The sequence below is a fragment of the Lytechinus pictus genome, chromosome 14 (assembly GCF_037042905.1).
Source record: "Lytechinus pictus isolate F3 Inbred chromosome 14, Lp3.0, whole genome shotgun sequence".
NCBI classification, from domain to species: Eukaryota; Metazoa; Echinodermata; class Echinoidea; order Temnopleuroida; family Toxopneustidae; genus Lytechinus; species Lytechinus pictus.
The window spans coordinates 19783019-19810656 of NC_087258.1; the positions used below are offsets into that span (position 1 = coordinate 19783019).

At 37.6% G+C, this 27638-nt stretch overlaps 2 protein-coding genes across 3 annotated transcripts; one reads left to right on the forward strand and one right to left on the reverse strand.

Annotated features, from left to right (window-relative positions):
- Nucleotides 1–419: 419 nt before the first annotated feature.
- On the forward strand, nucleotides 420–10047 carry LOC129276508 (nucleoporin Nup43-like). The gene is made up of 8 exons (XM_054912887.2): nucleotides 420–611; nucleotides 2661–2843; nucleotides 3658–3735; nucleotides 3893–4055; nucleotides 4882–5017; nucleotides 5517–5668; nucleotides 6999–7136; nucleotides 8061–10047. Exons 1-8 carry the CDS (start codon nucleotides 495–497, stop codon nucleotides 8300–8302), a joined length of 1209 nt encoding a protein of 402 aa, XP_054768862.2. The 5' UTR covers nucleotides 420–494; the 3' UTR covers nucleotides 8303–10047.
- Nucleotides 10048–11688: 1641 nt separating this feature from the next.
- Nucleotides 11689–21632, reverse strand: LOC129276151 (acyl-coenzyme A thioesterase THEM4-like). Of its 2 annotated transcripts, none has more exons than XM_054912581.2 (5): nucleotides 21270–21632; nucleotides 19032–19453; nucleotides 15795–16084; nucleotides 14096–14212; nucleotides 11689–13247 (listed from the first exon to the last, which is right to left on the reverse strand). In XM_054912581.2, exons 2-5 carry the CDS (start codon nucleotides 19326–19328, stop codon nucleotides 13067–13069), a joined length of 885 nt encoding a protein of 294 aa, XP_054768556.2. In that variant the 5' UTR covers nucleotides 19329–19453; nucleotides 21270–21632; the 3' UTR covers nucleotides 11689–13066. The 2 variants fall into 2 exon arrangements, with proteins under 2 accessions (XP_054768556.2, XP_063965370.1); XM_064109300.1 differs by having other exon boundaries at nucleotides 19032–19433; nucleotides 21270–21582.
- Nucleotides 21633–27638: the final 6006 nt, after the last annotated feature.

Consider the following 27638-nt stretch of genomic DNA (forward strand, 5'->3'; position numbering starts at 1 on the left):
TAAAAGACAAAAATAGTAGGGGGGACATTTGATATTGTGTCCCCCCTACTATTTTGAGTAGGGGGGACACGTCCCCCCTGTCCCCCCTGGGATTTCCGCCCATGCCCGCGACGAGTGAAGATGCATGATCAGGATTGTGATGACATATGCTGATTTGGCTGGTGACGATTGTTGTCTAAGGTGGAGTTGCTCAGCTGGCTGGGTGCATCTTTGTGGCGGGTATCCCCGGGTATCTAGACCTATACGCCTTACGGAGACACCAATGATCGTAGAATTATGGTAATGGTACAGGGGTTAATCGATCTTTAATTCTGACTCGATCATTCTTTGATTCAGAAGGTAATTATTTCCCCCATTCCTTCCTTCCCTACTCCCCCCCGGCCCCTCAACCAGAAATCAAACCGGATGCGATGCGCGCCATCTACGTTCACACAATTACAGCGGCAGCGGAAAATCAAAATTTGATTTGAAGACTTTGTCTGAAGTGAAATAAAATGGATATTTTTGTCAAGTTTGTTTCGCAGAAAGTTGGAAAAGTCAGATGGCAGCCTTCTTCATTCAAAGGAATTCAATTCTCCGATACATTTTTAACCGGAAGTTGGGATGATGAGGTACGTGTTTTATAGCTCCTTGACGATAGATCACGAATGAAAACTTGTGAAATTCAATTGAGCTGTAACTTAGTGTGTACGGTTCAGATGCTTATTTCCGTTGCGTATGTACGCGAGACCGCTTTCGGTTGGGAGCGCCCGTCTTGCCCCCAAAAAAGAAATAATTTGCAAGTTAACTTTTGGCAATAAAGTCATTCATATGTACTCTAATTACTGGCGAATTTGCAAACTACCAATACTATGACATGATTAACGTTCATCATGTTCATAATTGTGGGCATGAAAAATTGATGATTAAAAAAACATTTATTTTATGGGTATGATAACCATGAAATATGAATTGAAAAGACAATTTTTTGGGGGTGGCCTTTTTTTTTTAGCCTGCCTTTTGGGCACTTAAGCTTTGCAGATTTAAGTTGGAGTTGGACTTCACGATCAGATTTTTCACAAGGCCAAGGGGTACCACAATAATACCTCAAAACACCCCAAATAAAAAAAAAAGAAAGATAGCAAATCATGCAGAAATGCACCCACCTCGGCTCAATCCTATAGGCTATAAGTACTATAATGATGTTTGTCCGCACAGACTCCCTATCCTCAATAAGTACTACTACTAGGCCTAGTACTAGTATTCGGCAACATGATCCTCAAAATAATAGTTGGGCTTCTTTTCTCCCATTCAAAATTGCACACAATGCACTAGACAGGAATAACCGTCGTTTCTGGGGATTTATTCAACAATTTCTGACATTTTACTGTAATCCCCATTTACCGACGGTAGGGTGTACGTGTGGGCTCGCATGTGTTCTCATTCCCTCCCTTTTGTCAATTCACAGTCCAAAGTTTGATGTAATTTTACACATCGAATTTACAATCTAAGGATGTATAACCAACAAACTTTTAAAACTTGATATTCCATTATCAAAATACTTTAAACGATATAGATGAAAAGGCATGAAAATTATACTTTACCGATGTTTAATTGGGTTGAACACGATAAAAATGGTCAAAATGGCAGCCAAACTATGAAATATTTACAAACGAACGGAGAGGGCGTCAACAATCACGAATATGATATCGATATTGCTTTCGATATTATACGATCTGCTCCATACGCGAGCGTACCGAAACACCGTTACCATCACAGGTAGCAGACGACATTCGATATATCGAGACATTAAAAAGTTAATAACAATAATGAAGTCATTCAAGATGGCAACTTGCAAGAAAAACCCTCAGCTCAGGTGAAAATGTCTTAGATGAAAGATTTCTCAATCATCCAGAGGATTTTTTTCAATAACTTCTGTCCAAGGTACGCAATTACTTAAGTTATTTATATTTCCCTGATAATTGAAACCATGAAACTGTAAATTTCGCTTAAAAACAGTTTAAAATCGCGACCTATAAAACGTTAGTTCACTTAATACGTTGGCTGTACGTACGGGCCTCCAAGCTCTTCAGTCTATGTATTGGTGAGTGGAGCCAACGTAGTTCAGCGGAACAACCAAAATACAGAGACTGAAGCTTTTGGTCTAACAATGCACAAGATGACGGACTATCGATGGGCGCATGCGCAAATTCTAACTGAAGTTGAAATTATTTAAAAGATCTGCCCACAGCAGCTCACCCATTTTTTTGCATGATTTCAGTCAATGTGACTTTAGTCTGGATATAATCAAAATTAAGGCGAATCCAAGTAATTTTGATGTAAACTGAAGTTAGCGACTAAAATCATGTGAACAAACAGTTGAGCTGCTGTGGGCAGATCTTTTCATCGCTAACTTGAGCTAGAATTCGTGTATGCTCCCATCGGGACTGGTCTGCCGTTTTGTGTGCAATTTTGAACGGGAGAGAGTGGACGCCGAGCTATTTTCTCTTTTTTCTTATCATGATATACTGTAATAAATATAACCTTTGATGTTGGATGATTGGTTTCAAATCGTCAGAAATAATCTTAGGTCTCCTATGGCCATGCCATGCAATCTTGTCTATTGTGTAAACTTTGAGAATAATTCTTTCATTTTCATCTTACAAAAAAAAAATCTGCAGGAGAATAAGATCTCACTTTGGAAGGTTCCAGGTGTCCAGAACAAAGCAGGGGCTGCAGGAGCCTGGCAACAAGACTATCCACAGCAGAGGACCACAGCCTTAGAAGGACAAGCAGGAGAAGAAGAACAGGAGCCTGTATTGCTCTGTCAGATGAAACATGATGGGGATGTCACAGATATACAGGTATAAGTTTTCTATAATTGATTGATTCATTCCTATTTTGTTTTGGATTTATCTAAGATTTAATATTGCTTCATGAAGTTCAATGAAACAAAAAATGTGAAATTAAGTTGGCATTAAAAGTTGACCATCCGTAAGACATGTATTTCACGTAGTTGAAGTTTTTTAAAAAAAAATCAGATTATGCAAGATATGTGTGAGTGCCTCCTCAAACATGAAACTCTCCTTGTTAGAGTTTTAAGCTCCTGCAAAACCTGACTTTTGTTCATGTCTATGTATGTAGGCAGGGTGACCAGAACAATAAATCACATACATGTACATGTACCATGATAAAATTTAATTATCTATTCTTGGCCTTGGGTCATGAATTCCTATGTTCATTCATATTTAATTGGTTCGCTACATGATCATAATTATAAGTAAGCACTAGATAACTGTGATTTATGCTGCATTTCGATAAATTTTTGCTAAGGCTCTTGGAGGCCCATGCTTTGCAATCAATGGTATTACCGTACTTCTCTTTTTTTTTACCCCCCTTAATCAATTTTCCCCTCTATTTTGAAATGTTACACTCGATGATCTTCCAAGAACTTTGATTTGCTGGAATTTTATAACCAATCCTGCAGTTATTTTTGAATTGCTTCATTATTTCATTTTCCAAAAAGGAATTTAGACATCTTGATGTTTTCATATTCTGATTTGTTCTACACTTATTCACTTGAACACTTTATCAATCTTGTAGCATGTCATTCTTAGGTCCATTCAGGGTAAATGTGCAAATAATTGGCATTCTTGTATTCTATTTTCATTCCTGTAGTTTGTCAACCAAGATGTTTTCTTAGCTTCTTCATCATGCGGAAGTGTTCAAGCGTTCAGGTGCAACAAAGCTAAAGGGGTAAGTCTGGGCATGGAAATACTATTAAACTATTTTGTGTAATTGCCACTTTGTCTATTTGCAAGTTTGGCTGTGCATTTATTGTCTTATTTCCACTTGGTATAATGAATGATAAGGTAAAATAATCATAAAAAATTCACCTCCTCTACCTCTTCAGGACTTTGCGCCCTCTCAGAAATGGTCCGGCATTCATCACCACCCTGCCGACACCTGTTCCTGTACCTGCATAGCCGTCAATGGAACGGACATCTCCACCTGCGGAGAGGACGGAAGGATTAACGTCCTGCGGCTGGAGCACAGACAACCGATAAGAACCATTGGTGAGCAGGGGCAGATCCAGGATTTTTCGAAAGGGGGGGGGGCACATTTTCTTGAGGAAAAATTTGACAAGCAAAAAAAAAAGAAGAAAAAAAGGGTTTTAACCAAAAGTTAAGGGTATTTTGTCCACGAAAAAAATTTGAAGAAGTTGTTTTTTGGAGGAATAAAATCAGACAAGAACACAGGTGTAAACAGACAATGTCATACCAATCAATTGAGGGGGAAGACAATAGTTCATACCCCCCTTCCTATGATCAATAGGTTCACTGCTTGAATTTACGCCGGTGGACAAGAAGATGGATGAAAATTTGAATATTAGCAGACAAACAATAAGAAAATTCTTTTTTAAAGAAGAATGAAAACCCTGGAGCAAGTTAGCTTGTTTGAAAGCAGAAAATAAATGAATAAGATCAGTGGAAGTTGGCAATAAGAAATTTATGAGCACTTGAATGTTAAGCTCACTAATGGTATGGAGATCCTCATATTGGCCATGCAAACAAGCTCTTTGATGTCATACTTGTACAACTCACCCCTTTGGACAATGAAATTATCCCCAAAACATCTCCCTTTGAGTCTCTGCTCATTCTAATGATTTGACAAACAATTCAACCATGATGAAACATCTATTACCTGTCGTCTCATTAAAAAGAATACAGTGAATATAATGATGGCCTAGATAAAAGAGAAGTGAAACATGTACTAGGGTAATGTGGAAGTTGTATGAGTGAGATATCACATATCTTGGTCACATCACCAGTTTTGCATTAAGCGGATCTTGTGAAGAGCTTATGAAATAGCCCCTTGCGTATTTTTTCTCATCATACATAGATGAAGCTGATAGCTGCAGCATCAACGCATTGACACACCTGAAACAGCATGAGGTAATAACAGTGAATTCGGCTGGGCAGCTCAAGATATGGGACTTACGGCAGCCGGGCTCACAGCCAACAAGGTTCTTTATAGTGTAAGTAACCCATCTTTTGACAATTTTTTTCATTTACCCATTCAAGTAAGCATTTACTTTCTTCCATTTTTTCACAAAATGGCATTTTTCAACACTAAAGGTACAACTGCAGGCACATACCCTTGGTTTTGGAATAGAGCATAAAACAGTCTGAACCAGGAGACTAGATTCACTGTGACTTTTTGACTCAGACATTGTACTGAATGTTTATATATATATATGTCAAATTCAATTTCGGCGCGGTCAACGGCCGACATCTCGAGGGGGAGGGGGGCCTGGCCTCGGCCATATGAACTCCCAAAATACCCTGGCCTAGATAGGGTTAATGCCACCAGAGTGCCATTTTTCATAAAACTCTTTAGTAAGTTAGGCACATTTTATTTCTTTTGATCCTTGTCCTGTAATGAGATGCAGGCAACCCAAAATATCCTTGTTTCAACATAATCACTGAACATGACACAGAATGGTAAACTGGATTATGAACTACTTTTATATGTAGATCTGGAGAGAAGGTGCCCCTTCACTGTGTAGACCGGCACCCAACCCAGCCTCATCTTGTAGCCACTGGTGGTCAGAATGGCATCCTCAACATCTGGGACATGAGAAAGGAACAGTTACCAGTCACACTCTTTGAAGTTCACCAGAGTCACGGTATGATATCCCAGCTTTTCATTGCCATAATTTTCCTGTTTCAGCTTTGATGCGAAGAATCAACCTCATAATTTCTTCTTTTTGCCTTCTGCAAAATTGACTGGATTACTGAAGCTCAGTAAGATAATGTTAGTACCATGTTATGGCAGGTCTCTTACATTGCAATAAATTGCGATATTAGATTTGTGTATTCATGTTTAACCCTAATTCTCCCGGGGGGGGGGGCCATTATGGCCCCCCCCCTCGACAATTTTCGCGATATATCTGCTGCGCAAAATTTTTTGACCTCGCCGCTCACTGACTTTTTACTTTCAAGTCTCGCGCAAATTTTGAGACCAAATTTGTGACGCCCGGGTACGCGGTTACGACATTACGCAACATTATGTAAGTGCATGTCAGACCCAAAATTGCTCATAAACGTGATTTCATGTACAAATCCAATGCAAATTGTGTATTTGGCCAAAATTCATAAATGTATCATTATTTCTACTTTTAATGATTAAACTTAATTAATTTTGCCTTGTTTATGATCAGAATTAAGTCTGGAACGATTTCCATAGAAAAAACTATAAAAAAACTAAAAGTAAAAAAACAAAGAAATACATAAGAAATTTAAAAAACAATAAAATACATAAGAAATCGGTCTTGGTACCAGAATTTTTTTCATTCACAATTGTTAGGAATGCTATAAAGAATATTTTCACCAAAAATAGCATTCTAGGAGCTTTATTTAGTGAATCAGAGCAAAAAGTATGATTTCATGAATAAATTAGCATAATTAATTCATATTAAATAAAAATATATGAATTCAGTGAAATTTACCAATGCAACTGCGTAGATTACGTCATTCTCTACCATCATGCAAATTTTCGTTGTCATCGCGCAATCCACGGCTGAGATCTTAAGGGGGGGGCCATAATGGCCCCCCCCCCCCCGGGAATGACAAGAATCAAAATACCCCGGGAAATTGAGGGTTAATAAGGCAATTGTTATAACAATTAACAATGTAATGGTCATGTAAATGCAGGAGTACTAGGTAGCTTATCATTCGAATAAAGTAATAGTTTTCTAAACATTTCTTTCCATCAATCTGTTTAGAACTTACTGTTTATGAAATAGAGGTGTTTGAAAACTAATAATTGTTCTTGCTTTTGAATAAGCAAACACCTTGGAACTGAGTGTTAGTTCTCTTTATGAAGGGGAGATACGTGTACATAACCAGAGTAATATACATGTTAAGCTTTTAGATACGTATTACACGCTATATAAAAAAGCAGAATATCATTAAAATTATTATTGATGATAATGGTACTGTTTTATTTCTTGTCAGTTTGGGATGTGAAGTTTCACCCTACAAACCCAAACAACCTGTTTACCTGCTCTGACGATGGAACGGTCCTCCACTGGGACGCCACCAAAGGTCATAGTTCAACTGGTTCTGCCTTCCGCAACATCAACACTCCTACAGGTAAAATCTTGATTAGGCAACCAGGGATTAGTGTTTTCAAGCTCTACCAAAGCATGCAATTTGCTGTCCCCAAAGATCGTGGCCCCATCTTACAAAGAGTTGCGATTGATCCAATCAGCCACAACTATGGATGGCCAGCAACGTCAACATCTAAAATGTAAATTTGTTCAAAATATTTTCTAGATATGATGTATATTCATACATTCATTGTTCTCTTGAAGATTCAGTGTGATTCTCTTTGTTTACTAAGGAGATTGTGCAAATTTCCTGTAGAAAAAATTATGGTATGGATGGATTTCCATACAGCTGGGATTGATTGGATCAATCGTAACTCTTTGTAAGACGGGGCCAAGGGGATCATTTCATGAAGGTTTTTATCACCGGCAAGTATCATGCCCTGAATCCTGCTGTAGTCATTCCTCTCCGCATAAGAACTAAAATGAATTAATGAAAGCACCTAACTTTAAAATGTCTCAACTTTCTCACTTTACATCTGATTTTGATGATATTTTCAGTGTTATGCTTGTTTGATTTTTCTCTTTTGATTATAATCAACATTTCTCTGGGGTAATAAAATAAAAAAAGATATAGTGAGTGGGTGATGTCATCAGTTCCCTCATTTACATACTGAGCAGGATGTGCATATGACTGTTTTGCGAATTTGATAGAAACTTTAAAGATTTAAGTATGAATTTCCTTGTGGTGAAATTCAGTAGTCTAGTATTATTTTGTAAACATCAGTGGTGTGAAGCCAATCACTTTTCATTAACCATTTTTTTGGTACCTTTAAATTTTATTAACTTCATATTCAAATGATGGTTTCTGGTCATAAGTCTCACTTCTTAGTTGGGCTTTGTTTTGGCAAAAGAGTATCTTTTTGAAGTATTTTGCTATTGTACCTCCTCTCCTTTTTCTATACCTTAGGACCAAACCCTTCCAGCAACCTTCTCCTTCGGGGATCGACAAGGACAGCGCCCCCTGTGGACAGCGAGACGTCCAGTCCGTGGCTGAGCAGCGAGACGACAAGCAACCAGTTGGAGATTAATCATGTCCTACCAGGAAACTGCAATCCTGTCAACTCCCTGGACGTAGAGGGCCCGCAGTTGATCTGTGGGACGGACGGTGAAGCCCTGTACTACATCCCAAACATGAACATCTATTTATAGCTTTTGATAAATCATTATGAACTGCCACTTTTTGGACTTGAAGATGAATTACATCATGGATGCCAAAAAGGAAATTGGATGGAAAGGTGTTCCAACTTTTTATACCACAGGGACTTTTGCCAAGTCAAATCTTTGGGATCAAGGAGAATGTCGACATAGAACAAGTATATTAATGTACCACATATTTTGCAGGATGGATTGATTGTGACTTAAGGAGTCATGCTTAAGAGCCAACGTGCGCATGTTATTTAAAAATGTGTAATCTGATTGATAGATACGCGGAAGTGCGTATCCTGTGCGCATAATCTGACCAATGGAGTGAGGCGTTGTTTACCGCTCGCAAAATGCGATTCTAAGTCTCACTGAGATTTTGTGTGAAACACCCAACCCCTGCGCTGGAAAATGCTTTGACTCGGGTGAATATTTGACTTATGAAAGTTTTGCAAGTTAACCTGTATTTCGCTCCTAATAATATATATATAATTTTGTATGAATAAGTATGCAGCAGGGTTATAGAACATTGTTTGCACAACAAAACTAAAATTTTAAATAAGTAAAGTCAATAAATTTTCTGATATCTTGACATGAAATAGTCTTACCATCAGCAAGTTTATTGAACTGCTCTTGTTATATATAAAAAAAGAAGAAATTCTGTGTAACTTGAAAGATGAAAAGGTGGTTATTATGAAAAACGTGAAACAGGTTACTGTATTTGATTTCTTACAATTACTGTATTTATCAGTTCAATTTATTATCAATCATGCTCAAATGCTGATTGACAATAAAATTGGGACTCCCTATTATGTGCACAAAGTGGATAGTAAATGAAAGATATTATACAGATATTGCCTACCTAGTGGCTGAATATAACATTTCTCTTCCCGACGTAGTTATATTTTTCCCAAGGGTTTATATTTTGCCTGAGCAGCGCTGAGGGAAAATATGCTCCCTAGGGAAAAATATAGCTTCGGAGTGGAGTTGAAGTGTTATTGATTAATACGATAGACCAGGTAATATCTGTTATATCATATCGTCTATGTGGATTCGCCATCAGAGATTGCATTCATCATCTGGCCCCAACCCGAAATTCTTGCTACAGCTCTGATCCATCTATGTCATGATAGAAAATATTTTGAAAATACCTCGAGCGCGTTCTTCATGCAATCGACGGATTAACACTAGCACGTACATCAAACTAACTGATTACGCAACGAGTGACGTCACCTTAGTGAATATAACGCCGCAATTGACAATACAACGCAGTTATATTTACTGAGGTGACGTCAAAACCAAGAATATAACAAACGCGATCCTCGCAGCTATGGTCATGTGATGGCGTATTGACCTATCACTGAATCGAATCTACACAACCTATGTAATATAACAAAATGTTCTATTTCAGCACTGTTTCACAAGACCCCTTAGCTGTCCTGTATTTACATGCTGGTGAACACTGTACAATTGCAGAGAGAGTTGCCGACCCTTACGGAATATTAATGAGATGTGTTCTAATGTAAATTCAGTGTTTACGTATTGAATAACTGAACGAAAAGCTTTTGTTAACATGTTTTGTCTCGTAAGAAAACATTTGGTTCAGCCGTTTGGTTATTCACAATGTAATTTCTTATCTGATTAATATTCCGTAATGGTTGGCCTGTCTGCTATTGGATTGTACATCATTGTTGCTTGTACATTTCAAAGAATATGTGGCAACTATAAGTTGATTAATAAACAATCTACATCTATATTTTGTACCAAGATGTGTTTCTGTGCTTTTTAAAATATTCAATAAGACATTTTAAGCAATAAGAAAGTAGATCTAAGATTGAAAGTGCTCCATGGTGAATCCTGCATGAAAACTGCCAATTGGTCTACACCCTCTTCGTCCATGTTCCATTTGGTCTTATTGCTGTTGAGCCCATTTGCCATTTTGTCTAATTTCCAGGTAGGGTATACCCATGTCGCCTAACATCAACTTGGTATAATGCCACTTGGTCTATGTATATAAAGAATTATACACTGCAAAAACTCTGGTGTTGATTTAACACTAGCCCGAAATCTATATATGTTCACACCAGAGAAGTGTTAAACAACACCAGTTTCGTTTTGGTCTAACACCAGATAGGTGTTTATACAACACCAATTAGTATCAAAACAGCATCGGTTTGATTCAAAACTTGAGTTGTTTCAATACTTCTCTGGTGTGGACATATATAGATTCTGGGCTGGTGTTAAATCGACACAGGAGTTTTTTGCAGTGTACAGACATATGTGCAATGAGACCAACTAGGTATTAGACTAAATGAGAAGTAGACTAAGTGGTATTAGACCAAGTGTAATGTAGACTAAATTCCACCAAATTGATAGTACACCAAATAGGTGTTATGAGGTGTTAGTCTGGGAGGATATGAGGAGTAGACTAACTGCTTGTACACCTCGTGAATATAATCCATCCTGCCGAACGAGACTAGATGGAAAGGCAAGTTACAAGTATTTGGCTCAAATGTTCCTGCTAAATCAGTAAGCCACCATAAGAAACGTCTATGCCCTGGCTTTTTTTAGCAGGATCCCTCTAATGTCTATCACAATACTTTTTTCCCAATTCCCCATTTTAAAGTCTTTGTTGAAATGCGGAGGATGAGTGCGGAAAAGGCACTGTATAGAAGTACCCTCTGTGTTTTTCCACATCAGATTTTCTACATTTCCCATTGTTTTGTGTCTACAAAGAAATATGACCACATCACCCATGTTCTCACAGAGTTGCACTGGCTACCAATTGGTACAGGATCGAATTCAAAATCATCCTGACTTTCAAGGCTGTCGATGGTTTAGCTCCAGGTTATGTGACTTTCCTGATAGAACAATGCCGTCTATGTCCTGGCTTGTGCTCATCTGGTACTGGTGTCACTCTTCATGTACCCATCACACACCTAAAGGGATATAGAGACCATGCCTTTTCATCTATTGCTTCACCCCTCTGGAACTCCCTCCCTTCATTCCATGAAATTGACAACATTAAACTCTTCAAATCGTCTCTCAAAACTAATTTATTTGGATGAGCCTGCGCCTATGAATGTTTTTAACAGAAATATGGGCAATATAAATGCTGTGGATCATCATCTTTGCCTAATTAAGGAGCATTGGCAAGGAAAAGGCACTGAGCAGAAATGCTACTCTGTATTACACATCAGTAATCCTGTATTCCCTTTGGTTTTTTTTTTTGTGTATGCTGAAATTGGATAATTAGAGGCACTGAGCGGAAATTCCGTGATCAGTACCTCTCTCTTCACTTCCTGTCTCTCTTACTCGCTCTCTCTATCTCAGCAGTTGGTTGGCTACTTTTTTGGGAATCAACTTGCATTTATAATCAGAAGAAAAAAAAAGTATAGCTTGGGAAATACTACAAAATTAGTCCTTTATTTAAAAAGTCATAACACAAAAGATTTTCTGAACAAACATAGAAAAACTTCTCATTAATTCATACTTTGGTTACCCTAATCCCTATGATTGTCAGTAATTCACCACATAAAGCTGCAGTACTCTAAAAACTGAAAGTGGAAAAGTCCATGAAATAAGTATTACAAAACAATATCACTTCCTAATTTATCAGAATATTGCACAGGAATTGACCCATGTTTCTAGATTTATCTACATCCTTGAACATCATCATCCCTATCTGCTTTGAAATCCTTTGTGCATTCATTGACAAGTAATTGGTACACATTCATTGGTTAAGACATTTGAATAAAAAAAATACTGACATTGAATCATAATATTTGCCTTAAAATTATAAACATGTATACATGTAAGCACCCTACGCACCGGTTATAACTGATTCAGTTCAATATCGTAGATTATTAGAATGATATTCATTACATTTTAAAAAGTATTATAAATAGGATCAATGAATGGAAATGTAGCATTAATATATACAATGCATTCTGTATGTAGATGACTGAACACATCAATCAAATTTCACAAGGAATTACCTCCTCTAAAAATATTTCTTATCTTACATTTTCAACATATCCGTATTTTTCCCTTTAAAAGGTTTCAAATTTGACAAGCATTTTCCAAACTTAAAAGAAATGGAACCGTTTCTTACATGCGTTGACACCGACAAGTTATTATGAGCGGACAGTTGTCGCAGTAACACACAGCCAACTGTGCTTCTTGTCCAATAAAAATCAGAAAATTTGTCTTATCCGACAACTTGCAAGACAACAAATTCTAAATTAAAAGCCTCCCAGATTCTAAAATTTAAAGGCAATGATCAAGGATTTGTAGATTTTGATGTCTTTTTTTCTTAAAAGGCAATGCCTTCTTTCAAAGCAAATTAAAAGAAATTGAAAATTTCTTGATATAAATCAAGATTTACAAGTAGCAAGTATGTTGAAAGGAAGTACTATAAATCTAAAGAAAAGATACTACATTCGATCTTAATCCTGTTCATAGTTGGTGTATCACAGATTTCATTTAATTTTGCTTGACCCTGTTTTAAATATGGATTACGACAATTACCAGTAATTATTAAAAAAATATGATAAATAATTACAATTTTCAATTGCAAGATATATTCTGCCAATCAGAAGCAGTGGTTTCACTGGCAAGAAACTTTGTGAAATTAAAAGACCCCTGCAGCAAACTTAAGTACAACATCAGATACATCATGAATTTTATAATAATGGAATTGGAAGAATTTCTTATCCCTAACATTCCAAGTGACAACACTCTAGAATTTTAGTGACATATACTCAAATTTATTTAGCTTTTAGTTGCCGATTCCTTCTTTAAATGATACGAAACATCTACGAAAACAGTTGTGACGGTGTCGTAGATTATGCTACCATCAGGACTCTTGAAGATGCTTGTTGTGAAACACTTCCTCCCATCTATCTTGTCCACTACGGTCTCTATAATGATGGTTGACTTTAGAGGTAAAGGCCTGAAAGACAAAAGAAATGAAATAAGTGACCTCGAATTTGAAATAATTTATTTTATTGATTATAAAGTCATAACGACCTTTTGCGAGTATCACTCTGAATCCAAATCATTTGAATTTCATTCCCATTAAGAATAAAGTATATATATGGGCCTATTTCAAATGAAACCATTAAACGTTCAAGAGGACATGGATATCATTGGTCATGTTGCATGAGTGACTTTTTACATCAAAGTCTTTAAGTTCTTCCAATTCTGTTCAGATCAGCTTCCCTATGCTGAATGTAGCACTCTAATATATTCCTTTTCCCCACCAAATTTTAACTTAATCAGTGATCATTATGGTACTGTACATCATGCATGATGATGACTTTTGTGACTTATGCCTTTTTAACACATGTGTCCTTCATCATATCACTGATACACGAATACATTGGCACAGTTTGAATTTCATCCATAAATTGACTCTTCGATTACTAGCGAACTTCATTATAGTAACGTTCACGATGACCTTGACTCCAAGTTTGCATGGTCCTGGATAGTGGGTGCCCAATATTTTTCTGGGGTGCTGCACCCCCTGGAAATCGGATTAGTATGCTAAAAATTATTTTTGCTTGACACGTTGCCCCCAAACGAGCAACCCCCTCTCCAAATATCGTCCCTATAGGCCCCTGGAACAAAATTTGAACTTTGCACTGTACATATTTCTCAAATTTAATCACGAGCACAAAAACAGTACCATGGACCGTGGACGACTGTTAAGATGCACAACGAGAAAACATGTGCCTCCCCGAGCCACTCCAGAATGTTAACCATGTATGATTCAAGAAGTAAAAGAAAAACAGTACATACTTTTTATAATTGACGCTGAGGTTGGCAGTAACACAGGTCTTCATACTGAGGCCCTCATGGATGAGGACTCCGGCGCAGGCATCACCTATCGTTGCTATAGCTCCTCCGTGGACATATCTATGAAATAAATAAAAATTAATACTTTGTATAAGCCTGCCACTCTTAACAACAACTCCAGGTTCACTCTAAAAATCAAGGATTTGAAGTAAATCCAAGATCGTCTGTGAATAGTAAGCAGCCGATATTAGATTTAGTTTCAAACCTTGTAGATTTAAATATAAATCTAAGAGATTTGAATTTCAATCTTTTGAGATTTGAAAGTTGATCCTAAAGATTTAAAATAAATCCAATATTCGGCTGGTCATAATCCACAGCCGATCTAGATTTATTTTAAATCCTAATGTTTTTTAGACTTGTTTAATTTTTCTAAAGCAATCCTTTAAACGTTTGAAAAATTCTTTGGACTTTTTAAAACTTGTTTAAAACTTTAAACAAAAGTTGTTAGAGTAACGTGCTTAAACAATGTGATTGAAATATTAAACAGCGTTTTTTACAGTGAAGAAGAGAGGATAAAGTACAAAACAGGAAAGGTTTCAAAGTAGTTTTAGATTTTCAATGAGGTTATAGAGGAGAATATATAATAATTTAAGACCTGCTGGATACTGAAAAAGGGTCATCTTTGAGATGATTATTGCCGCAAATGAAGAGAGGTATGGGAAAGCTATGGCGCAATTAATCCAAGATTTTCGGGGGTGATTATTGAATATTTCTGAAATTTCCAAATTCCATTTTTATTCCAAATTGTATAATCACACTGATAGGGTCGAATTCCGTATAGTTACTCTAGAACGTTTGATGAAATTTGTTATTACGAATACAAAGAACTTATACACCAATTCAACAAAACAAGAGATATTTGGAAAAACATGTGAAAGACGAATAGTTTGTCGTCACCTCTGACTTGTACACATCTTCAATGGAAACAATGATCGAAGGATCAAGTAAAATTATGGAGATACATGTATGTGATTTTAGGTGAATGTTTGGTTCGCGGGGGTGGGAGCTGGGGGCATTTTAATACAAGTCGCCGCGACTGGTCACTACCGTAGGTAGCGGCTGTTTCAGTGACGTCACAGCCAATATCGGTGGGTCAAAATCTGCTTTTAAAAATTAGGACTGACATCGATCAAATCCGATTACCCCCGACAAAGAGTGATAGTATAAGAGATCATAATAGAGACGGAATATACCGCCTTAATTAAGTTTAAACTAATTTCGGCTTGGGAATGCGTGGGGTGACTTTGGTCTTGTGACAACTCGACAATATAGGGAGTATTCGCTTCGCGACGGAGAATGCATTCAAGAACATAACAAATGTATCGTCAAATGGCCTTCCTGCATGACAGAGAACAACCATGTAGTCGTTGTCGAAAAATGGTGAATCAAATGGCAGTTTTGTCCTGGACTCTGGACAAACTACCAATTCGCAATGTTCGTCTGCTCCGAAACTTACGACAAAACTGCTGTTACGGTTCACCAATTTTCGACAAAGACCTCCCAGCTGTTCTATGTCATTAATCCTGACGGGCATAATCAATGCATTTACTGTGTCCTGGAATCGGTTACGCGTCGCGGTGCGAAACTCCCAAATAGTGCAAAGAAGAGAAATACAGAAAGTATATCTTGCAGTTCTTCTCACCCCGGAGGCCCCTGGACCTTCTCTCCAAACTGCACGACGGCCATGCTCTTCTTCTGCTCCTCGTTGGAGAACATCACGTATTCGAAGGTTGCGCCGTATTCTGGGTGATTCAGCGTATAGAGCCGTTTGTTCCTCTCCCTGTCCACCGAGTTGAGCATCTCCTTCCAGCCCGTGGAGTCCCGGAGAAGCTGTCTCTGATAGTCCGCGTATAGCTCCTTCGTCCTCGGGGTCCAACCAGGTAGGTCCCGCTCGGGAGTGCCCTTCGGATTTCCCGGGGCGCAGAGAGATCTCTGGCACCAGAAAAAGATTAGATACATTTATTTCCAAATATCTGGGCCATGGTGGCGTATCGTCTTATGAGCGAGTAATATTCTTGGGTTGGTTAAGTGGAGATCTGTTGAATGTCGTGTTGGATATTTATAAATGTCTTTGTTGTAAACAAAAAAATTGCGAAATGGAATCGGGATAATATTGGATGAAAATTTAAACATAAATATGGCCGTTTGATAAACGTTAATATCTTCAATTTTCAATGTTTTTAAGTTGTGAAATATTGGATCAGTATGCATGTGCAATGAAATGTGAATGAGTACAGATGCGGAGTGCTTTCTTTTGGAGACGGAAAATTGTTTCTATTTTGACCTTACTACTATACCCCCATACTTACAGTAAGATAAGTGGGATAAAACGAACGAATATAAAGCATAAATAATGACTTTTTGGAGAGATAATATTTCAATCTATACAAAATTCCTATCCCTCTGGATGCCATCATACAAATATTGTGAATGTGACTGTTCCAGGTTAAATTTGAGTCAATCCATACACCTAGAAATTTGGTTTCTTGTTTTTCAATGATAGGTATATCATCTATGTTTATATAGTTAAGGAACATGTGTTTAGTTTGGATGTGTTTAAAATACATAAAATTTGTTTTGCTTATATTTAGGGAGAGTTTATTAGCTTTAAACTACATTGATAATTTCTTTAATCTTTCTTTTTTATTACATACAATTTCTTTTTATAACATACAATAATAAATGAAGATTGTCATGCAAAAAGGCTAGGAAAGGAGGAGGCTGCTAAAAGTGGAGCTTGTTTCGGCAGTCCTTTTTACAAATATTCTTGAAAATAGTATCAACCATAAACACAAGTACAACAATATGTGATAACTTGAGTATAAAACCGAGAAAGAGAAAATGAAAAAGAGAGAGATTAGAACTCCCCAGCAGAGTCTTGCCCCGGCATACTCGGTAAGTCTTAATACCCTTCTCTCAAAGGAGAGTTCTTTGCTCTAGCATGGATCCTTGTAAAACAGGGAAAGCTTTGCTCTTAAATAGATTGGATACTGAAATTCCGCAGATTGAAATTCAATCTTGTAGATTGTGGTCATGGACCAATCCAAAATTGGATCGAAAGTTTCAGTCGAATAAGATATTGAATTCTAAATCTATTAGAGTGAAAACTTAAATCCAACTTTGGATTGGTCCCTGATCTCTTTAACTCTGAGGAAATTAGAGAATATTATATATACAGATAGATATGTAGATAGATGGATAGACTGAGAAAGAAAGAGAGCATAAAAGAGGGAGTGAAATATGGAGTGAGAGAGGGAGAGAAAGAGCCGGGGATTTATGTGATGAATAACACAAATATTCTATATATTATTTTTTTTCGCCCTGGAGTAGGCCTGAGGTCATGGCATGAGACAGTGCCAGTAGAACATTTAACCGGAACGTCTACAAAGTCTTTGACATGTTTGTAGGCATGCAATAAACAGGATAATATTTTTGGGGGGCATTTGGACATTTTCTTTTTATAAAAAACAGTCAAGTATCTCGATACGATTTCCCGGACGCAGTTTCTTTTTTCTTTTGAGGTGCTTTGCTTGTAAGAATTTCGTTAATTTGCCGCCTTTCTTAAACCCTTATTTGCACAATCCACGCTTTTAGAACAGCCCTCTTCTTTCAATAAATAATTTTGTGACCAGCTGCCACCCCAGCAATAAGTCATCCAATACCATTATGATAGTACCTCACATACTGATAGATAAACTACTCAAAAGGAATGTCTCACCCAGTCTTGTCAGGATTATTAACAATTTCCTTGTAGCAAAAGCACAATGGGTCAAGTGCAATAATCTTAATTCTGTCACCAGATGTTTGCATCTAGGTGTTCCTCAAGGCTGTGTAATTTCACCAGTTCTCTTTTCGCTCTACACAAGCGATTGTAATAATGTTCAATAATGCCGTTGATACTGTCATCATCGGTTTCATCAAAGGAGACGCTAGCTCATAGTAATTATTATGTAAGGAAAAGTTGACCAAGTTGTAAACTGGTGTGATCGACATCATTTAGTTCTGAATGTTAATACGACCAAGGATATGGTGTTCGATTTTCGTCGTTTTCTCAGCCCCATGAGCCTTTACTTGTCCACATCGATAGAATTGAGCAAGTTTCTGAGTGTAAGTACTTAGTACTTGGGAACCACTATTGATGATAGACTTAAATGGAATAAGAACTCCCAAATTGTAGCAGGCAAGGCATGTCAAATAAAGGTAACGCTTCATGAGGAAACTCGAGGAGCTTCGTGTTGAATCTTAATTTTTTTCTACAAATATCTTGTACAGAGTATCCCGACTTTCAATATTTTGTGCATCGTTTCTTTTCAGTCTAATTTCAGCTGTATCTCTTAACACCCGTTTTTTATTCTTTGCCTGTATGAGTAATTATTTGCCAATTCCTTCAATGTTTAAATATTTTACAATCTACACGTCTTTAGCGTTCATTTAAATACTTCATAATATTATTGTGTGCACTCCTCTCCTTTTATGACCATGATAAATGGTGGACGAATGGAGGACAAATTTTTATGTTTTTAATATTGAATCTGATTCTGATTCGAAACCCATATGACAAACTGAAAGCAAGAACATGTACACTGTATTAATCGAAACTTATCTAATTGTGTTTACATTTTACAAATTGATTTCTTTTTCCGGGCAAAAAATTCACAATCCTGGTGTATGGCTGGCCATCGCGTTTATGCTTTGGCTACAGGTATACATAATTATTTTGTTCTTTTACTGGAATTTGCAAGTTTGTTGCTGACAACTCCTTTTAAAGTAGGGCAGTTACTATAGCATAGAGGCTCGATTGCTGTCAATAAGAAAAGTAAATGATCAATTTATTCGATTCATTTCATATGGCCCAAAATGTGGGAAACAAAGAACTTACTTTTAAAACTAGTTGCAAAGGCGAGAAATTATATCGATCGCATAGCGATGAAAACATACTGGTGACTCCTTTCCGTTTCGTTGGGATCCAAAGAGCCGCTGCACCACCGGTCAGGAACACCCCCGCAACCTTCAGTACATTGGTCGATCTGGATGATGCCTTTCGCCCTGTTGAACAGGTTGAAGGTGTCCTTAAAGTCCTGCTTAGAGTCTTGTGAAATGACGATGTTTGGTTGAGACGTTGCTCATGGCGTATCAACTGCCGTAAGAAGTTGATGCTCAGAAGATTGGAAGTCATTGCGAATCTGTATGCGTCAGTTAAGCTGAATTAGATTTCCTACGAAGAATAGTGTTTTTCCGGATCGCAGATGGTGTCAGCGGTGTCACGTTGATCCGTCTTCCTCTGATATAGTGCAGGTGCAGCTATATAGGTAACAGATTAAACAACGGTTGAACTCGATTAGAAATGGATAATGTTCTGCTTTTTGTACCATGGATGTATTCCAATTCCCTGGTAGCACTATAGAGTAGGCCTACCGAACATTATTATTATCTCTATTATCACTATCATTGTTATTATTGTTGATATCGAAGAACTCGTCACCATTGCTCAACCAGGCATACACTTTGATCCGTTTCTTTTGCGCGTCTACTTCATACTCGTTATACATCACCTGTGAAACATTCTCTTATTTTAGTCCACATGCAGATATGTTCTTCTCATCGTCTCTCCTTGTGGTTATTCTTCGTAAATTACTCATTTCATGCAGCATGTTATTGTTTATTTCACATTTTTCTTCCCCTCTTTTGGCCACTATAATTATTTTAATAATGTAATTTAATATTAATGAATAATTTGTTTTGAGGGGTCCACGATTTACAAGCACAGCTTCACAGTGGACCTCTCCATTTCCAGCATGTTATTTTCAGCCACAAATATTTAATGATCCATATTAAGTTTCAAATGTATAATTTAGATAAATATATATATTGTGTTACATGTTTCTTTATACATTTCAATTGTTATAAATGTATTTATGATGGATTTTGTATACTGTTTTGTTGGAAATGAAAAAAAATAAAACTGAAACTGAAACTGAAACTGAAGTGTGACGTCATCGATTTTCACTTTTTGCATTTCAGCGCAGTGTTTATACCATATTTTGGTAGAGCATGGTGGTACCCCCCCCCTCAACCCAATAAAATATGGTGGAAATTGGTCCGTGGGGCCTTAAGACATGACCCCATGAATATAAAATTAAACAGCCCCATTGAAGTCAATCTAGTACAGGCCTGGTTCTAAAAGTTAGGTCATAATATATCGACTTCAATTAATGGGGCTAATTATGTATTCATGAGGTCATATCCCAGGCCCCCATGGACCGATTTTCACAAAATTTTGGAAGTGTTTTTTTTAATCATGCTCTACCAGAATATGGATACCGTATCAAAATGCTGAAATGCAAAAAAAAAAAATGGGGCGTCATCACCACGGTACTCTATATACAATGATATAGTACAATGTGAAAAGACTTGAAATGTTTCAATTGCTCTAGGCCTAGCTTTTTTAAACACAGCAGGAGATAAGTTGTCGAAACTTCATGCAATTAACGTTAGGCATATATACACAATATAAAAATTTATGCATTGGCAATAATTCACCTAGTCTGCAAACACAGCGGCCCGTATTCTGAAGTCAGGTTTAACTTAGACCAGTCCTAACTCTGTGCTAAAATTATGGGGAGCCAAAAAATCAAAAATTATGTTTATATTGTATATTTCTTATGTTTTCTACTTTGTTTCCTTTTGCTTTCACAATGAAGATATATATTTCAGAATACTTAAGTTATCATTTCCAGACAATTTGGGTGTCATATGAGTTAAAAAATCGGATGTGTCCTGTTATAGGATTTGTGCCCCATTGGCTCTCCATAGTTAAACCACAACTTTAAACCAGCGGATTTAATTTAAACCCGAGTTCAGAATACGGCCATATGTCTGTGTCAAATGGCATCCATATGTGAATCTAGTCTCAATACTTCAGACTCTACATTGTGCACTATGCGAATTACAAAAACCAAGGGTCTGTGCCTGCAGACTAGGCACTCGACATCCGATCTAGTCAATCGAGATCGTCTGCTGAATACATGTGCATGTCTATATAGATCAAAATTCAATTTCCCCGCCACTAGAGCAGACTGTGAATCGCCAGGAATGTTTAGAAAGTTTATAAGCTTACCTGATCCCGAACTTTGAAGTCAAATAGCGAAAATAACCGATAGGCCTACACTGTCTTATCCGGTCCCTGATTATGAGACCATCCTAATGACAGTAATGTACACCGAGTGGGCGCATATACATATATCTCTTTCTCTTGTTTATTCGCATGTATGTAGAGCCCGTACCAGCATAGCTGCTACCTATATCAATTGAATTGTGCATGCCAGCAACCACATGTAATTCTACGGCGAAACGGAGAGATGTGCCTGCATGTGCAAATATTGTATTCCAAAATAATATGACTTGCAATTTTCAACGCGGGATCGATCCGAGCTAAGGTTTCTTATAGCGTGATCTTTGCCCCATATACACGCCATAGTCTACTGTGCAAACCCTTCACATATTAAAGGAGAATGAAATCTTAGGAACAAGATAGCTTGTGTGTAAACAGAAAAATCAAAGAAACAGATCAACGAAAGTTTGAGAAAAATCGGACAAATAATGAGAAAGTTATGAGCATTTGAATATTGCGATCATTAACGCTATGGAGATCCTCACATTGGCAATGTGACAAAGATGTGTGATGTCACCTGTGAACAACTCTCCCCATTACTTTAGTATATATTTCACTTAAACTGCCTCTTTTTCACATCTATCAGTAGAGCATATATTCTTTCTATAGGAGGGCATGTAATACAGATTTTTAACGAATACATCATGGATAAAGAGTTTGTATCACCATAAGAAAAAGCAAAAAGAGACATTTTGGTGGTACTTTATAGTCCATCAAAGGGAAAGTTGTTCACATGTGACATCACACATCCTTGTCGCAATGCCAATGGGAGGATCTCCATAGCATTAGTGAGTGCAATATTCAAATGCTCATAACTTTCTCATTATTTGTTCGATTTTTTCAAACTTTCTTTGTTCTTATTCTTCGATATTTCTGTTTCGACACAAGCCTACTTGTTCCGAAGGTTTCATTCCCCTTTAAGTTAAGTGGCCTGTATGAGCAGCATACAATGACTGAAGGCCCTACAGCAGTTTTTATATGCGCTAGTCTTGTGTGAAGTCTACTTGTTTACCAAACTTTAAATAAGGGTCTGTGTTTGCAGAATAATACCTGCCTAGCTTAGTCAGTTACAGAAGGAAACGGTCATAATTGTGATGGTAGACAGCTAAATATGTGTAAGCCTATATCCAGCGACAAATTATATAGAGATAATATGCTCATGAGCCCCCAAGCGTCCGATCACAACGTTGATTAGACATGCGTGGCTCCTTGTGATATGCCAATCATTATTTTTTATGCATGATTGGGAGAGTAGATTGACGGTTTTTGCAATTTTTATAAATATATATATTACCTAGGGACAAACGTCTTGTTGATGTTAGCTTCATTTGCCCTATTAGACAGCTAAAATATGTATGTTTTTTTTTAAAGCTGGACTTGTGTGTATCACCTCCCATTTCTGATTGCCGGACTTAATTACGCCACCTCAGACTGAGATTCCCTTTGAATATGATTTGAAGGCGCCATCACACCGGATTCAGTCTTGCAGTTGGTATGTGTATTACTTCCAAGTGGACTCAGGCCGGGTTGACCACTGAACTAGAAAAGTGAACAAAAAAAATGTTGACATAAAAAAATCAGGCGACTCTTGTCACGTGAATAGTCGATGTTGTCCCGGCTTTATTTGTTTAGGGGGAAAAATCTCGAGGCGCGTTCAGTCCACTTTAGGTTGTAGGCCTATGACCCCAAACTGCAGGTAATTTGAAGGCGGCATCAAAGCCGGCTTCGGATCGGATCGCGGCGGCCTCAAACCTGACGCATGTTCTCTCATTGGTAAGACTAAAAGAGCAGAATAAATAAAATTACCAGAATTTGACTTTCAGGTTAAAGGGGTACTCCAGGCTGAAAACCCGGGGCTGAAAATTATGTTTTGAACAGATAAAGAAAAATCAGACAACAAAACACTGAAAATCTGATCAAAATCGGACAAGGAATACCATAGATATGATATTTTAAAGATCCGCATCCCCATTTGTTCTTTTGTATTTTATCATATGAAATTATGTTTATTCCTTTTTTCCTCTAAGAACTAAAGAAGTTGGATTGACAACTGATTCAATGCATTATAATATTCATGGCTACAACCTATTTTATTTAAAAGGAGACATATCATTCGCACCTTTGTAGGAAAATGAAACAATTATGATTTCATGTAAAAGCATAAGAATAAGGAAAGTGGTGATGTGATCATCAGCCCACCTAATGTTTATGCATTACGACGTGCATATAAGTGAAATTTCAAATAACTTCACCATGGCACCTCGCACTGATACACAGAATGTTTTCATCCCGGGATAGCTTTGAAGCTGCTGAAAGGGATTACTATTCAAGGTTCAAAGTTCAAGAACTGTTTTCGCAAAAATATTGCTAAACTTTGAAATTCAGTAACCTGCGTTATTTGTTATAAGATTTTGATTTAATTTTCAGCATTTTATGAATTGTTTACATGTAAATATTTCTAGCGCAGATTAGGCCTTTACCCCTTTTAAACATGTCACTTTCGACTTTTTCGAAGAGTAAGACACAATCCAACCACAGTCGATTGGAATAAACTTCAGGACATATCCAGGGGCGGAAATCTCTCCCAAAAGGTAGGGGGACAAGGAGCTGGAAAATTTGACAAGCAAAAAAAAAACCAAACAAATCTTATCACCCCAAATTTCAGGTCATTTCGACAAAAATAAATTTGACAAGCAAAAAAAAGAAAGAAGGTTATCATCCCAAAAGTAAGATCATCTCGTCCTAAAATACATGTTTTATTTCTATTTTGAATGATGAATTTCTTACCATCATAAAATGCCAGAAATAGTAGGGGGGACATTTGATATTGTGTCCCCCCTGGGATTTCCGCCCATGGGCATATCCAGTAATAAACTCGCCTTTCATATTCGAATTAACATTTTTTATATAGCGATCTAAATTCCAACTCTCATTGAGCAACCATCCTAGCTTGGGCTGGTTTTTAAAGGTCAAGTCCACCTCAGGAAAATGTTGATTTGAATCAATAGAGAAAAATCAGACAAGCACAATGCTGAAAATTTCATCAAAATCGGATGTAAAATAAGAAAGTTATGACATTTCAAAGTTTCGCTTATTTTTAACAAAATAGTTATATGAACGAGCCAGTTACATCCAAATGAGAGAGTCGATGATGTCACTCACTCACTATTTCTTTTGTTTTTTATTGTTTGAATTATACAATATTTCAATTTTTACGAATTTGACGATTAGGACCTCCTTGCCTGATGCACAAAATGTTAAAATAATGGAATTCCACGTGTTCAGGGAGGAATGAAACTTCATTTCACATGACAATGACGAGAAAATCAAAATATTTCATATTTCATATAATAAAATACAAAAGAAATAGTGAGTGAGTGATGTCATCAGTTCCTCATTTGCATACCGACCGAGATGTGCATATAACTGTTTTGTGAAATGAAGCGAAACTTTAAAATGCCATAACTTCCTTATTTTACATCCGATTTTGATGAAATTTTCAGTGTTATGCTTGTTGAATTTTTCTCTTTTTATTCAAATCAAGTTTTTGTTGGGGTGGACTTGTCCTTTAAGGCTTACTCTTCTCCCAAGCCAGACAGGGATTGTAAGCGACTGAGCATCGGTCATTGATGCTGTTAGAGCCAGTAATCAGTGGCGTAACAGGCGGGGGGGGGGGGGCAGGGGGGGCAAGCTGCCCCCTGGCGGATTTCACCGGGAAAATAAAAAAAGGGGAAAAAGAGAAAAGGAAGAAAGAAAGAAAGGGAAAGGGGAAGGAAAGGGGAAAAGGAAAGGAGGAAAAGGAAAGGAGGAAAAGGAAAGGGAAAGGGAAAAAGTGAAAAAAACGAAGAAAAATATTTTTTTAATGAAAAAGGAAGGAATTAAGCGGGAAAAGGAACGAAAGAAAAACATTTGAGAAAGAACAAATCATTCCGAAATAGGCCTATGTAATGCAAAAGCATGATGGGAAATAAATCAAAAGATGACAAAGTGGCAAACAATAGCGGGAAATGAAGGTAGAATGGAATTATTCAAAAGCTAAATTGGAAAACAAAGAAATGGGACAAGAAAAAAACAACATAATAACACGACCGGGCTGCCGAGGATTGAAAGTAAAGAGCGGGAAGAAAGATGGACAGTATACAACTTGTGCTATAAGCTTGCTAAATTTTATGCAAATAAGCTACCGGGGATTTGTCCCAGACCCCACGCAATAGGGGCTCTTCATCTATAACATTCAAATGGCTCTATAACGCCCTCCCTTCCTACATTAAGCTTTACGTTCAATCACTGGCATATAGGCGCGGGGGCCTTGGTTCCACACCCAAGAGGAAATAATTATAGGAGACAACGTGTAATGAAATTAATGGAAACAATGAAATGTGTTATTTGCAGAATGTAATGGAAAAATCTATCACATAATTTGAATTTAATTTCAATAGGCACCTTTTTTGCAGCTCGCTTTGCTCGCTGGCGACTTGTTACAAATTTTCCCACATTGCTTTGTTTTGTCCCCTCAAAATAAATGTGTTGTGTCAAGCTATATTCTGTATATACCCGCGATTTGATTAAAAATAGCGGCAATCTGCGAGGGTTAAATGGCTTTGATATCAAGACCCCAACCGCATTGCACTGCCGTATATGAGTATCGAAGAGTTGGGCCCTCCTATTTTTTTCTCGCTCGCTCGGGACTTATATTAAGCAGCTTGTTAGCACATGCGCCATACTGTGCCCCTCGTTTTTGTACTCTTCACGCTACTGCCGCAAAGAATCCTGTTCACAGTTGGGTACAGACCACAAATAAGGAATGGAAAGAGAAAAGAATGAAATATATTATTCTCTGGATATCATGTCAAAATCTATCACAAAATTTAATTTTTTTTGTATTAAAAATGTCAAAAATTTTTGCTCGCTCGCAATTTTTTTAAAAGATAAATTCTGCCCGATACGCAATATCTGGCCCTCTCAAAATCGTCGCCTTATTACACCATTACGCCTGTTCATACCATGATATGACCGGGAAAATTTTTGCTCTTGCCCCCCCCCCCCCCCCCCCTGGCCACCGACCCCTGTTACGCCGCTGGTTAGAGCACACTGGGTAGAATCTGTTGACGAGCAAGACACTGGACTTCCATCTGTCCTCAGCATGAGGTCAGTAGGATCGTACGTGACAAAGATCAGTCATCGCTGGGCGAAGTGCAGTGCCGCACGCGACTGCCGTTACGTAATACTTGCGTAGATTCTGCTGATAAGCGAGCTCGTAACCGCAATATGTCCTCGATCAGCGTGAGGTCAGGCGAGGTCGCACGCGACAGAGATATGCTATCACTGGGTGAGGTCGCATGCGACAGAGGAACCGTGACCGTCCTTGCCATTACGTAAGAGGAGGACATTCCCTCTGATCTTGAGAGGCCCAGATCATAAACAGAGTCTCACCCTATATAGCTGGGATGCTGGGAGGACACAGGCGATCGAGCGGCCCGGATGTAAACAAACCCGCAAACTATGCCAACTGGCCAAGGCTATGCAATTTAATTTATTGACATGATCAAAAGGCGAGTGCTCTCCTTTTACACTGAGAATGCTGAAACTCCCCGGTAGTTTCACACAAAATTCAACTTCGTTTCACTATCCCCCGCCCCTTCCCAGAAAAAAGACAATGACTGTCCTAGTGACTTATTCAAAACGTATTGAACGTTTTAAATCATAATGACAAAAGATCATCTAAAAAAATCTGAACCATTCCAAAGAGTTTTTTTTTTAATGGTATTCTTAAAAATCGACAAATTACACAATCATTCGCACTATATAACCTGCCTGTGACTGATCTGGGGCCCGTTTCATAAAGAGTTACAACTGTTGTAACTTTGCCAATATGGCAACTACCATGGCAACAGGGCTCGGCACCCAATCAAAATCAAGGTTGCCATGGTAGTTGCCATAATGGCAAAGTTACAACAGTTGCAACTTTTTTATGAAACGGGCCCCAGATTAATGGACACTATTTTTAGTGCTATCTGTACTGGACTTCCCTCGCTGTGATTGATTCAACGACCTTATACCCCAATCCATTTTAGAATGAATGTATCTGAAAAAAAAATGATCACATCAGACGACTTGCAAGGCACAGTAAAATTTTCGCCTTCAAAATCGAATTATGAAGCGCAAAATAAAACATAAATGTCATAATAACAAAAAGGTGCCATCGCCTAGAACCTTACCTGGCAACCTGAACCTTGGACACCAATAAAAACATCTCATAAACGTAGCGCGATAAATTATATCTTTATCTTAGCTCTTTGCGCCATCAGATACTCC